General features: G+C 42.9%; 1 protein-coding gene across 1 annotated transcript; it reads right to left on the bottom strand.

Moving 5' to 3' along the window:
• Positions 1 to 12,376: 12,376 nt before the first annotated feature.
• Positions 12,377 to 12,883, bottom strand: LOC145164525 (uncharacterized). The gene has a single exon (XM_079083236.1). The coding sequence runs from the start codon at positions 12,881 to 12,883 to the stop codon at positions 12,377 to 12,379; it is 507 nt and encodes a 168-aa protein (XP_078939362.1).
• Between the last annotated feature and the right edge of the window lie 1,327 nt (positions 12,884 to 14,210).

Genomic DNA, 14,210 nt, shown 5'->3' with positions numbered 1-14,210 from the left:
CTCCGACAATCTAGTTAGCTATCTGGGAGAGAGACTTAATGGAGTATGAGAGAGAGAGAGAGAGTAAAATATATCGTACCTCTTAGGCGCTTCCTAAGTCCCTTATACAGTTAGGGTTTTAGGTGGAGGGCACCAGGATAACGACATTTGATATACCGGGCTGCTATTCGTCAACCTCTCTCCGTCTGACCCTTCTTTTGTCCTGATTGGAGCAGAGGGAATAAATGGTAGTGGCTCGTGCACAACCGTACTAACGTCTCCCTTCGTATGACAGCTCATAGCCATATGCGGGGAACAAGAGACTTTACCCTAGATGACGTTGGTTGGTTGTCGAGGATAACTTATCATTTTGTCTGTCTTGCTAGGTTCTCGCCTCGACGTTCCTTTCTGTTGACTCGTAGGCTTAGTTGGGCACTGACGTTCAGTTGTTCCTTCTATTATACGTTTGATCCAGCGGCCGCCTCGCTAGACGAGATTCCATCGCGTTTTGTCACGCCACGACGGACCGCTATGCGGTACGTTATATATATATATATATATATATATATATATATATATATATATATATATATATATATATATATATATATATATATATATATATGATAATTATGCTACCAAAAACGGCTCGCAACATGTCATGACCAATTTAAATGATCCTAAATGGTCATAAATATTATTTTAAGGAAATTTAACTGAATTTATTAATATTACAAATATTATGATCGACTACCTTAATAAAAATACAAATTAACTTATCAATGTAATTACCTTTTCGTTTTGTTCACATCTGGCTATTTTTTTTATACTCATCTAAGTAACGAGCATGTTGAAAGTGTTCATAGATGACCGTTATGACCGGATATAACCTGCTACAGCCGGTCATAATGGTCATATGTGAATGTATAAAAGAAAATAATTACCTAAAAGTGAAGCGTACACTTTATTGAGAAATAGACATGAAGCCTTATGCAAGTGGTAGGTCCAGTCAATCGGGCAGATCTTGAATTCTTGATACTCTTTGGGTTATAAGACGGGAATGGGGTTGTGGGCCGTATCCGGTGATGGGCTCGTATCAAGGAAAGACTAGTTCATTTTCCCTTAAAATAAAACACGCATCTTCCTCTTTCTTTTTCAAGATCGACGCTCCCGCACCTTCTTCATCTACCCTCGCTGGCCATCAGAGCTACTGTGACGGCGTCCGTCGATCCCTCTGTGCCGGTCTATTCCAACGACGGTACTCCATCAGCTCTTAAGTTATATATGTATATTATATATATATATATATATATATATATATATATATATATATATATATATATATATATATGGCTAGGTTATAATGTGGATGGTAAGTATTATGTGGATGTAGGGATGAATATGGACCAAGAGTTTAAAATACACATTCTAATAGAATACATATTCTGATTGAATGAACATTTTGAATAATAACTAATTTTTGAACCATGAGTTGAAGAATAACAACATTCTTAAAGAATAATCATCTATTATTAACATTATTGAAGAATCTAAGGTCCAAAAATAAAAAAAAACAATTTTTACTATCACATTCTATAAAAATACAATGTCATTTTTTGAATTTTTGCCACATTCTATAAGAATACAAGCTTTATAGTAAGTCATTCTTGGAAAAAATCTTCATTCTATAAGAATACAATTCATCAAAGAATCTTCATTCCCATTCTTGTTTCATGTTGTTATATTTTGACATTTTGATGTGTGAATCTCAATTTTCATGAAATTGTCTCTTAATTTCCATCTACCACAATTGTTGTTCCAAATAACTTTGCTACATTCCGAGTGGTCCTGAAACAAAACACATACAAATAATGAAGTTCAAGAATATAAATACATACAACTTGTGGCCTCAATATACAACATTCTTGATACAAATTTTTTCTTGACCGATTGAGATTCAAATGTCATTCTTGAAGAATAAGAACATTATTCAACTATCATTTGAAGAAGATTTGAAGTGCATCTTATAGAATGTAAAATCCTTCTCGGGGGATTAGAAAATGCTGAACTATTTAGTGAAAATAACAAGTTTTTATCCCCCTTTTCAACTCCAAGCCTTGGTATTTGTCAATAATCAATTTGAATGGTCAACCCTGGAAATCAAAATCAGATCAAAAGGTTTAAAACGGAACTGCAAAATCACTTTGTTGGAATAGAAATCGGATCTAAGGAGATAAGGGGTCAAAGTCGGATCTTGAATCGTGTTTGGTATTGATCGGAATAGAAAGAATTAGTCGGAACCTACACAGAACCAATTTTGTAATCGGATTGTTGATTTCAGAAGCTGATGATGAAATTGATTGATCGGAATCGCAAGACAAGTATTAATTTGAAGTGAACGATGAAACAGAAACGAATAGGCTCAGAATTTCGAAGGAGTGAAGAATGTTTTGTGACATTGGGTTTTTATCTTGGAAGCGATCTCGCAGACGTACATGGTTGAAATTGTTTCTCAAATATATGACTTCGGAATTGTGATGTTGGATGGCAACAATCGGATCGATTTTGCAGGCCAAACCTCAAGGTTAAAATTGGTATTACGAACTCCTTGGTGCGAGCGGACTCACTGCGAACGTATGAAATCGAAGAACATACTGTTAACAAATCGAGAACTTACCTGGGAGAAATCGATGATGGGGTCAGCTGAATTGATGAAGCACACAGTCAAATCGAGTCTCGTTCTTGACGATGACGATAATTAAATCCCTTCCTCCCACCACCAACGCCTCCACCGCTGCCTGGTTCTCTATTTCCTACCTCAAAGTCTAAATCCCTATGGCCTCGATCTGGTGGTGATTCAAATGTAGAATAACTAAATCGCGATTTTTGCTCTTTTGTTGATTTAAACCAAATCAATAATTTTGGAACGAGAAAAAGAGTGAGAGATAGAGAGAGAACGACAACAATCGTAGCTTGAAGATCTACAGTGGGTTGCAGTGCGTCAATCATAGCTTCACAGGAGAGAGGATGTGCTAGCCGGAGGTGGTTCAGTAAATCTGGATGGAAACGGGAGGGATACGATTTTGTGGGTGTCGATGGAAAAGGCGATAGGGTTTTAAATAAAGAAATTTGTCTAAATTAAAGGGTAGATGATTTAATAAATTATTTATTAAAATTAAATAATACTTGGCCCATATTAATCCCTACATCCACACAATATTTGTACATCCACATTTGAACCTACCTCTATATATATATATATATATATATATATATATATATATATATATATATATATATATATATATATATATATATATATATATATATATATATATATATATATATTTGGTCAAAGGCTGAATTTTAAGAGGTACAAGCCTTTAATGCAATATTTACAATCACTGTATGCATTAAAAAATATTGAATCTTATCCGGTCAATATTTATGAAAAAGTCATAGGACAATAAGATTTTAAATGCGTCAAAATTTGACCAAGTATTCATCATATCCAATTGAATCGGTCTAATATTAAATCTTATCCGGTCAATATTTATGAAAAAGTCATAAGATGATAAGATTTTGAATGCGTCAAAGTTTGACCAATTATTCATCATATCCAATTGAATCGGTCTAATATTGAATATTATCCGGTCAATATTTATGAAAAAATCTTAAAATGATAAGATTTCGAGTGCGTCAAAGTTTGACCAAGTATTCATTATATCCAATCGAATCGGTCTAATACCATGTACACGTTATAAAGCATTTCCACACTCTCTCTCACCTTCTCTCAACCACCCGTTTTCAAAAACCCTAAAATACGCTCCCCGATACTTAGCCTCCACTACCACCACTCACCTCCAATGTCATAGACTTCCGCAACCACCACCATGATCTACACCCCACTAATCACTATGTCCATCACCATCACCACCCTAGAACCGATGGTCCTAAAATCTGTAACATCCTAAAATTCAAGGCCAAAAATTTCATTTTTAAATAAGTTATTACATAAAACCACCAGTATAAAAACATTCATAATAATATCTCGTGTCAAACCAAAATGTCAGTAATCAAAACATATCATCATAAAATCGTATCAGAGTGTAATCCCAAAGATCTCATGTGCGGAAAACATAGTGTGATGCGCTGCGATCAAGCCGGCTCCTTTCCTTTGAGAACGAGGTACCTGAAACCAAAACTGAAAACTGTAAGCACGAAGTTTAGTGAGTTCCCCCATCATACCACATACCATACAGTCACATAGTCTACATACTGCCGGACAATTCTAGGGTGCCCGACCTACCCGGTACGGCCATTCTGGGGTGCCGACCTACCCGTGTCAAGCCATTCTGGGGTGCTGACCTACCCGTGTCAAGCCGTTCTGGGGTGCTGACCTACCCATCGGTCCTAACAACCGAACCTCAGGGACTATTCCACCCCCTACTGCTACTATCACATATATCATAACATAAACATACTATCAGAAATATATGGAATGTCCGACCTACTCTTCGGTCCTAACAACCGAACTTGGGGACTATTCCCCTCCTACTACCACTATCACATATAACATATCATGCCAGCACATAAACATATCATAACATACTGTTAGACATATTTGGGGTGTCCGACCTACCCATCGGTCCTAACAACCGAACTTGGGGACTATTCTCCCCCTACTACCACTATCACATATAACATATCATGCGAGCATATAACATATCAGGTAGTAGCAAACCTAGATGAATATCACAAAGACAATCATCTAACATACAACTCCTACTGGTGGGCCGGCATTGTGGTCGTAGACCCACCGCTACTGGAAGGTAACTCACCTCACACTGCTGAAGTCCCGTAGACACAATCCCACTCTGCTGAAGTCCCGTAGACTCAACCCCAGCTGCTGGATGACAGATTCCCGAACTGTCAACACCAAAATAACACCCAATTAATAATTGGGTCCCACTACATAACCATAAGTACATTCTTTAGGTAATTACCACATTACCCCTAGCTTGGCTTATTCAAGCCCAAGGCCCAATCCATAGGCCCAAAGTCAACTAGGAATCAAAGCCCAACATATGGCCCAATTTTCCAAATTGGGCCCAAGCCTATACATGGTCTTATTCTAAGGCCCAACATCATATAATCATTAAGGCCCAACTATAGCCCATCTATGGCCCAATTTTCTAAATTGGGCCCAAACCCCTTACATGGGCCTTACCCTAGGCCCATTAAATTATTCTAGACCATTTGCTTGAACTCGAATAGCCCATTTAATAACGCAATCATCAACGCCCAATAGAAGGCCCAACAATACACCCATGTGAAATTAGGGTTTCACATAAAATGACGATTAGGGTTAAGTGTTTCTCACTTAACCCATTAAGGACTTAATCCATTAAGTCCATCACTCTTCTACATAAGTCATATGATGTGATTGGGCTTAATCACATAATTCCACTATTCCAATGGCCCAAAAGTGGGTCCCAATAAGTCCAAGCCCATAAATCCAACATTAGGATTTTCTAAACCCTAATTAGGGTTTCCAACCCCATCTTAGCCCATTAGGCCCAATAGTTAGGTCCTTTGACCAATTAGGGTTCATTAGGCCCATTATGATTCCATTAGGCCCATTATGATTCCACTAGGCCCATTAGGGTTTTAGTCCTTTGTCCAAACATCCAAAAGAGCAATCCCAACACAACTAAGCACACCGCCACCCGACATGGCGGCCGATGGCGGCAGCCACCACCCTACAGTGGTGGTTTTCAGTTTTCTTTTCATTACTCTTCTTTTTTTGTTACATTTTACAATGCTAAAACCCCAAATAATCACACACACACTAATACAAACACATATACACAACAACCTAGTGGCCGCCGGTGGCGGCGAATGGCGGCAGCCACCACTCCACGGTGGTGGCTGTGGGGTCTATCTTCAAATCTACAGCCAAGCATGCTCATGAAGCCTTATAACATCACAACCAATGAACACAAACACCACAACTCGCCCACAACCACCTTTCACGGTGGTTTGTGGCGGCAAAAAAATGTTCCCGGCGACAGCCACCATGGTTGGCTGCCATGGTGGTCCCCTTATGTCTTCCAGCCACTAATTTACCCACACACGACTTGCAAATCGGAATCTGGACGCAACCACCCACTGGTGGTGCGCGGTGACGGCAACAGCAACCATAGCGGCCACAACTGTGGCTAAAGGCGGTGGCTAGCGATCACGAATAGGAAATTGCAACGGGAGAACGGGTGAGGAGGATGAGCAGAGACCACCTTTGACTGAAGCACCATTGACCACCGGCTAGCGGCGCCTCCGTCTTCAACTGTTGGAGTGCGAGGGGGCGGCAATGAAACAGTAGCGAGATGTGTCTTCGCCGGCAGCCAAGCCATGATGGCATCTCGACGGTGAGGCAGCAGGTGGCGTCGTTCGGGACTCCATCTGGTCGTCGGCGGCGGCTGGGGAAAATGAGAAGGAGGTGGCGTCGGATATGGAAGGTATAAGGGGAAGGTGGCGGCTGGATATGATATGCTAGGGTTAGGGTTACGGAAAAGCTTTATACCCGATACCATCCCAAACTTATTCCCATAATGACGCCTTTAGTCCCTCCCCTCCCATTTTCTTTCAAAGCAAGGCCAATAAATTACCATTTAACCCCTCCTTTTGAAACTCTTAACAAGATAACTCCGAATTTTACTAAACAGCCCCTGCATTCTAAAATCTTTACAAGACTAATCCAAATATTACCTTTTCAACCCAATCCATGGAAATCCCTTACAAATTAAGTCCCATAAACTATCAAACAGCCCCCAATATCTTAATTATGACATAATCAGCCCTTCCACCTCATTTCCTTTTAAATTAAATTCAAATAATTACCACGGAGCCCCTGTCTTCATAAATATTTATAAAATGAGTCCCAAACTCACACTTTTAACCCCCGGCTTCTAAAAACGTGGCAATTAACTCCTCGAACCCAACACCCTGCATATATAATTATTTATTTTAGGCTACCATTCGTTCATTAATTTATTTATTTAACTAATAAATAAACGGGTGTTACAAAATCCATCACCTTCTACACCCCACTGATGGAAAATGTCCAGCAAGGTCGGCATTAGGCTCAAAGTCTAGATTTGGTTATATATTACCACCACCTGGACTTGGAGATCTCATTACGTTATGGACATGTTTGGTGTTTGCACATGTACAATTGTATTTGCAAGGTTGAAATGTAAACTCAAACATGGTGACTTGGAATGTGTATTATCTTTAGACCTTGACGTGTGTCATCATATTTCATGGGTTCTTACACTTTGAATGCTTAATATATATGTACTATTTTCTTTGAAAGGATTTGCATTTGCTCCCGTTACAAGTGGGGACATTATAATCAAAGCTATGTAGGTTTAGCTTTAAACTTGTATTTTTTTTTTAACAATATTAAATTGTTCAATAGTATAAATTGCCTCAAGAAACTAATTTACGGAAAAAAAAAAACTATTTGTACCCGTCGTTTGGCGCAGGTAAACGGCTAGTTTATATATATATATATATATATATATATATATATATATATATATATATATATATATATATATATATATATATATATAATGAAGTCATAAGATATGCTGAAATCCGTCTATAACTCTTGCTTCATAATTTTTACTTTCTAGATAAAATTGAAGTTTATACGTTTATGCTTCCTGGATTCGTTATGTTTTTTTGGGCGTTTTTGCTTCGTGCTTAAGATTATAACAATATTGATTGTTGTTTTGTTGTTAAATTGATGAAATGAGTTTTCTATGATGTTTTGTAATATTTGTAATAATTTGATAAGTTAATGAATATATTTTCTTAACATAAACAATTTATCCATCAAAAATGGTTTAAAAGTTTAAAATGATTGTGATGCGACCTTGCTCCGATGCTTTGGTGTGGCACTAGAAGGTATCTGCAAGGTCACAAGAGAAAATCGTCGTCAGCCGCTTCCCGGGAGGAGGCTCCCAGAAGAACGCTCTGACGGTCAAGTTAGATAGGGTTTAGGGTATTTCTGATAGGGAATAGCTCGGTGAAGAGTGCTTACCTTTAGCGCTCCTGAACGTGTCCTTTTATACTTAGCAACCCTGCTCGTCCGTACGAGACAGGATCACTTTTAAGGAACAAGGTCAGAGGCGCAGATTGGAGGGTTGTGCGCCTCTTTCTGTCAGAGTACTCCTATTGGCTCTGGCGGTAATGCTCTGATCCTTCGCCTTGTTGTTTGACCGTATCCTTTGTCTTGATGCTGGGAGCATCCCTGGCGGGTGCGAGCCTTTCGTCGGGGCGCCCTGCTCTTAGGGGCGCTGGCGGACGCTGAGTCCGCTTCTCTTGGCTCGGCCAGGGCGCTAGGTTTCATGGCCGGGCGCGACTCTTCTGTGCTGGCTTAGGCACGTCATCAAGTCCCCCAGTCCAGTAGCCGTAGCGTTGTACTACTCGATATGGCGTTCTGGGCTTGATAGCTTTACACGTGTTGTTTCTTCGTTCGCTCGCCGTTCCGGTTTTAATGGTGACGTGACCGCTCATGATGGCCAGCGGTTAAGTCATCGTTTCAGACATATTAAACATCCCGCCCTTTCCGTTTTCTTATAACAGTATCCATCATAACTTCTTATCTGCGTTTCTTTTTTCCTCTATGTTCTTCTTCCTTATCTCCCTTTTCTTCTTCTTTCATGGCGAGTCCCCCAAGCGTTGTGCCTTCTATCTCTGAGTACCCGTACCTTGAGACCACTTATGGCCTCACTTCTCTCGATGGTGTGGAGTTTCCTTCACCAGGTTCTTCCATCCTCTCCCCCCCTCCCGGAAAAGTTGGAATCTACCAGAAGACCCTGGATGCTGGCCTCCGTCTCTCCTTAACTGATTTCCAGGAGGAAGTGCTTCAAAGAGACGGTTGCAGTGTTCAAATGCTAACGCCAAACGCTGTGAACAAGGTTGTTGCTTTTGAAATGATCTGTCAGGCTAATGGGTATCTTCCTGACTACTTTGTCTTTAAGTACTTCTTCCGTTTTTGCTGTACCGGTGATAAATACATATTTTCCGTTCGTCGGGGGGGGGGGGGGGGGGGGCATACTCTGGTGCCTGACGGCCGGACGCCCAAAAACTGGCAAGATAAATGGTTTTGGGTTAATCAGGGTTTGGTGGGTAGCGGTCACTATCGTGCTAGTGCTTTTGCTGATACTATCCCCAAACTTTTTCCTCATAACCAGGGCGTGGTCGATCATCTTAATAATATCCAGGTGTCTCCCGAAGATTACTCTGAGGCCCTTCTCGCCGGTGTGGGGATGAGCCCGTCTTGGAGGCGTCGCGGTAAAATGCCAGTTTTCTTCATCGTTGTTGATGGTACGTTTTTGTGTTTTCCCTTTGTTTGCCAACGTTGGGGCTTATTATCTGGCAGTCTTCCCCTCTTGACTTTTCTTTGATGTCGTGATATTTCCAAGTCGTGAGTCCCCTTTGTCTATGGATGAAGTGCTCTGGAAGCGCTATAAGGGTAAACTGGAACATCAGGAAGTGGATATGGTTGAGCGCCTACCTGCTCCCCTCCGCTTGGATCAGCTTGCTCTGACTGCTGTTATGCCTATTCCTCCATCGATAAACGAGAACACGTCGTCTGCTGAGGCGGACCCCCTTGCAGTTCGTCCTCTTTCCTCTGTCATGCCTCTGGGTGGTGCTCACCATACTTCCTCTGAGGGTGACGAGGATAGCAAGGATAATGTGATCGCTGATGTCTGGCGGCTGCAAGCCAAGCGGAAAGCCATTCTGGCCATGGGGGAATCGGTTGTCGGTGTACCTAGTGTTGCCAAGCGGATTCAGACTAGGCGCAGCTTTTCGCGCCTTCTGAGTTCGATTTTTCGTCACCGGCAGCTGTTGTCGTAATCCCTGATGATGACGTTCCACAGTCTGAAGGGATTGGTGGGGCACCTAAACAGCTCGTTGTTCCTTCTCAGGTTATTCAACCTTCTTCTGTTAATCCTTCTCCTTCGAAGGACCTGCATGATCCGGACCCAGCTCCTATTTCTCCCTTCAAGGACTTGGGTGGGGAGCCTTCGGGGCCTTCTCCCTTTATCCCTTCCTGGAAACTTCACAATGAATCTCGTCTTCCTGTTCCTGCTAATGCTTTGGAGTTTTCCCGGAACGCCTTTCCTCCGGCTGCCATTGCTGATATGGAGACTATGGGTAGTCCTGCTCTTTCTCATAACATGACTTACGCTGCTGTGCAGTCAATGTTTTATCTTGCTGCAGGAGCATGACGTATTCAGATGTTCAGCGAGATGGAGGCGGCACATGCCGGTTGTGGGGCTCGTGTTGCTGATTTGGAGTGTCGTATTTCAGAACTTAACAATGATCTTCAGCGTTCGGAGCGGAAGTACCAGCTTCTTGCCTCTGAATAAGCTGCCATGGAAGATGTTAGGTCGGACTTGGAGGCTAAGGTTGATTCTCTTTCTCAGGTGAACGAGGGTCTAATGATTCAGGTTGAGAGCCTTGAACGTGATGCAGCGGATCACAGTCTGGTGGTTGCTGATTTGCAGTCAAATGTGAGCGTTGTGCAGCGCGATCTGAATTGGTTACTACAAGTGGGGCTCATGCGAGTCGTGGATAAGCTGATTGAGCATCCGGAGTTCACAGGGGTAGTGAGTCTCATTCGCCACGCCGCTTTTGTTGCCGGAGCGGAGTCTGTTCGTAAAGTCCTGGCTGATGCCGGTCATCAAGGTGTTGTGGACACCCCGCCTATGGTCCTGTTGTTAGCGTGAACGAGGCTCTGTTGGCGTTTGCTAGTATGGATCATGCTTCTCTTTTGGGATTGGGTGAGTTAGACATGCAGGGGATTCGTGACCTTTGCTCTTTTTCTAGAACTGATGGTACTCCTGAAGATATGGCGGGTGGCAATGAAGATGTTGATCATGATAACAAAAGGATTGCTGGTAACGAGGATGTTGTCGATAAAGTGGTGGTGGAGGTGATCATTTGGTCACCGACGGTTGTTTGGGTGGTGAGGGTAATAAAGAAACCGTAACTGTTGGTCATGAGTCGAACCGTGTTGACGATGTTGTTGCTGAGGGCGTTGGAGGCGTGGGAGATGTTGTTGGGCTTGGTGGCGGTGATGGAAATGGTGGTGATGATGTTGTGATTGGTGATGTGTAGATTCTGTGTGCTACCCCTATGGGGCGTGAAAACTTGTTTGTATCTACTGCTTTTGCTTCTTTTTTTGTTGATGTTCTATGCCCTAGACATTTTGTGTATGGTTGTTTTTACTTTGTTGATGATGCTACTCTTGTGTAGCTGTTGATGGTTTATGTTATACTATTGCTTGTGTGTTCATTTTCCTATGTATCATTGATTGCTAGACTGATTATTGCCACAGGGCCACGCTCTAAGTGTTCGACCTTATGCTGAACATAGGAGTACACTAAGTACAGGTTTTCATCACTTTGATTGCTTAAATTTGTACACTAAGTACAAGGTTTCGAACATGTCGAATAACAGAAGCTTCCTTCTGTAAAGTGCTTAATCACTTAGGTTTCTGTCTTGGTTTCTTATTTCTTCGGCGTTTGAGTCATCCACCGGCACCCGCTTAGGGGATATCCCGGCTTTATCGCCTTTTCGTAGGAGCTTTCTTTTAGAAGTAGAACTTCCTCAAATTCCTTGCATTCCATGTTCTTGGTATCTATCTTCCTTCCATTGTTTCCAAGGCGTATGCCCCATTCTGGTTCGCTTCGACCACTCTGTATGGGCCTTCCCATGCGGGTCCCAGCTTCCCCTGAGGCTGAGCCCAACTTGCTTCGTTCTTTCTTAGCACATATTCTCCCACTCTGAATGCTTTTTCCCTGACTCTTTGATTGTAGTATCTCTCTGTCGCACACTTGTACGCTGCCTGGCGTATACTTGCCTTCTCTCGCCTTTCCTCAAGGGTATCTAGATTCAGTCTCAAGTCCTGGGAATTGGCCTCTTCGTTAGTGCAGCTTGTCCTTAGCGTGCCTATCATCACCTCTGCTGGGAGCATTGCCTCCGTTCCATATGTCAAACTAAATGGTGTCTCCTGCGTGCCTATCCGCAGGGTGGTTCTATATGACCATAGCACCGTTGATATTTCCTCAGCCCAGTTTCCCTTGGCCTTCCCTAGCCGTTTCTTGATCTCGTTTACGATGGTTCTGTTGGATACTTATGTCTGTCCATTTGCTTGTGGATGTGCCACTGACGTGAATCGTTGGTTGATCCCTTTACTGGCACACCATTCTTTGAACGGGTTTTCAGCAAATTGGAGTCCATTGTCACTTATTAGTATTTTAGGCGTGCCAAACCTGGTCATGAGGTTCTTTCAGACAAACTTAATTATGTGCCTTCATGTTATGCATGCCAATGGTTCTGCTTCAATCCATTTTGTAAAATAATCCACCGCCACGACCATGTACTTCAATTTCCCTGGTGCCTCTGGAAATGGTCCCACAATGTCTATTCCCCATTGATAGAATGGCCATGGGTTGGATATGTTGGATTCAGGTGCGGGTGGATTTGCTTGGACTGGGGAAAATACTTGGCATTCCTTGCATGCTCTCGTTAGCTCTGCTGCGTCTTGGTGCGCCGTTGGCCAGTATATTCCCATCCGGAGTACCTTCCCTGTTAAAGCTCGTTCCCCTTCATGTGCGCCTGCTTGGCCTGCATGTGCTTCTTGCATTACCTCTTTCCCTTTAGCTTTATCTACGCATTTTAACCATGGGGTTGTGAACCCCTTCCGATACAGCTCCCCGTTGATTAGTGCATATGAAGGTGCCTTTATGCGTATCTTCTTGGCTTCGTCATGGCTATCGGGGAGGATGCCTTGCTGCCGGTAATCTATCAGCGGAGTCATCCATATGGGTCCCGTTGTCGTAAGTGTGTTTATCTGCTGTTCCTCTATGCTCCTTTCCTTGAGTACTTCGACTAGAACCTTCTTTGATAAGTGGTCGAAACATGTCGACGCGAGTTTGCTTAGGGCGTCTGCCCTCCTGTTCTCACTCCTTGGGATTTGTTTGATTGTGAATTCTTGAAGGATTTAGTAAGTTGCCGCACTGTTTTAACGTATCTTTCCATTCTCTTGTCTCTCGTTTCAAAACTCCCATTCACTTGGTTGGCAGCCAATCTCGAGTTCGTTAGCGCTGCTACGGCTTCTGCCCCCATTTTCTTGGCCAGGCGTAGGCCGGCGAGTAGCACCTCATATTCCGCCTCGTTATTTGAGGTGTGGAAGTCAAAACAGAGGGCATACGTAACTTCTTCTCCCTCTGGGCTGGTTAGGATTAGACCAGCCCCTGAGCCTTCCTCCGACTTTCCTCCGAGATCTCTTTACTGCCATAATTCCTTCTTTGGCTGCGTCTTCTTCTCCCGGGATTTCGATCAGGAAATCCGCTAACGCCTGTCCCTTGATGCTTGTCCTTTGCCGGTAACTAATGTCATGCTCACCCAACTCTATTGCCCACTTCGCTAGTCTGCCTGACGTTTCGGGCTTGAGTAAGATTTTCTTGATCGGGTGATTCGTTAGGACCTCTATTTGGTGCGCCTGGAAATACCGCCTTAAACGTCTTGCAACATAAATTAGTGCCAACACCAGTTTCTCCAGGGTGAGATAGTTAAGTGCGGGGCCCTGTAGCGCTCAGCTAACAAAGTATACTGGCTTCTGCTCCCCTTCTCTTTCCACGACTAGTGTGGATGATATGGCTTCGGCTGAGGTTGAGAGGTATACTTGTAATATTTCTCCCGGGATGGGGCTGGCTAGCGTGGGTAATTTGTGTAAGGATTCTTTGATGCCTTGGAGCGCTTCCTCTGTTGCTTCCGTCCATTGGAAATTACTTTTCTCAATACAGCCCTTTAGTGTGTTGAATAACGGCATGGCCCTATCGGCCAACTTTGATATGAACCTGCTTAGTGCTGTGATTTTCCCATTTAGGCCCTGCGCATCCCTTAAAGTGCTTGGAGTTGGAGTCTCCATGAACTCATCCACTTTTGCTGGGCTGGGCTGGACGCCTTGCCTAGTGACATAGTATCCTAGGAACTGGCCTTCTTCAACTCCAAAGGTGCACTTGTTCGGGTTCAGCTTCATCTTTGCCTCTTCCAACGTCCTGAAAGTCTCTTCGACGTCCTGTAGCATTCTTTCTTTATCCTCGCTCTTAATGACCATATCGTCGACGTATACTTCGATGTTC

Source organism: Lactuca virosa, chromosome 3 (genome assembly GCF_052849685.1).
Source record: "Lactuca virosa cultivar CGN04683 chromosome 3, Lactuca_virosa_CGN04683_v6, whole genome shotgun sequence".
NCBI lineage: Eukaryota > Viridiplantae > Streptophyta > Magnoliopsida > Asterales > Asteraceae > Lactuca > Lactuca virosa.
This window is presented reverse-complemented; position numbering and strand designations above follow the sequence as displayed.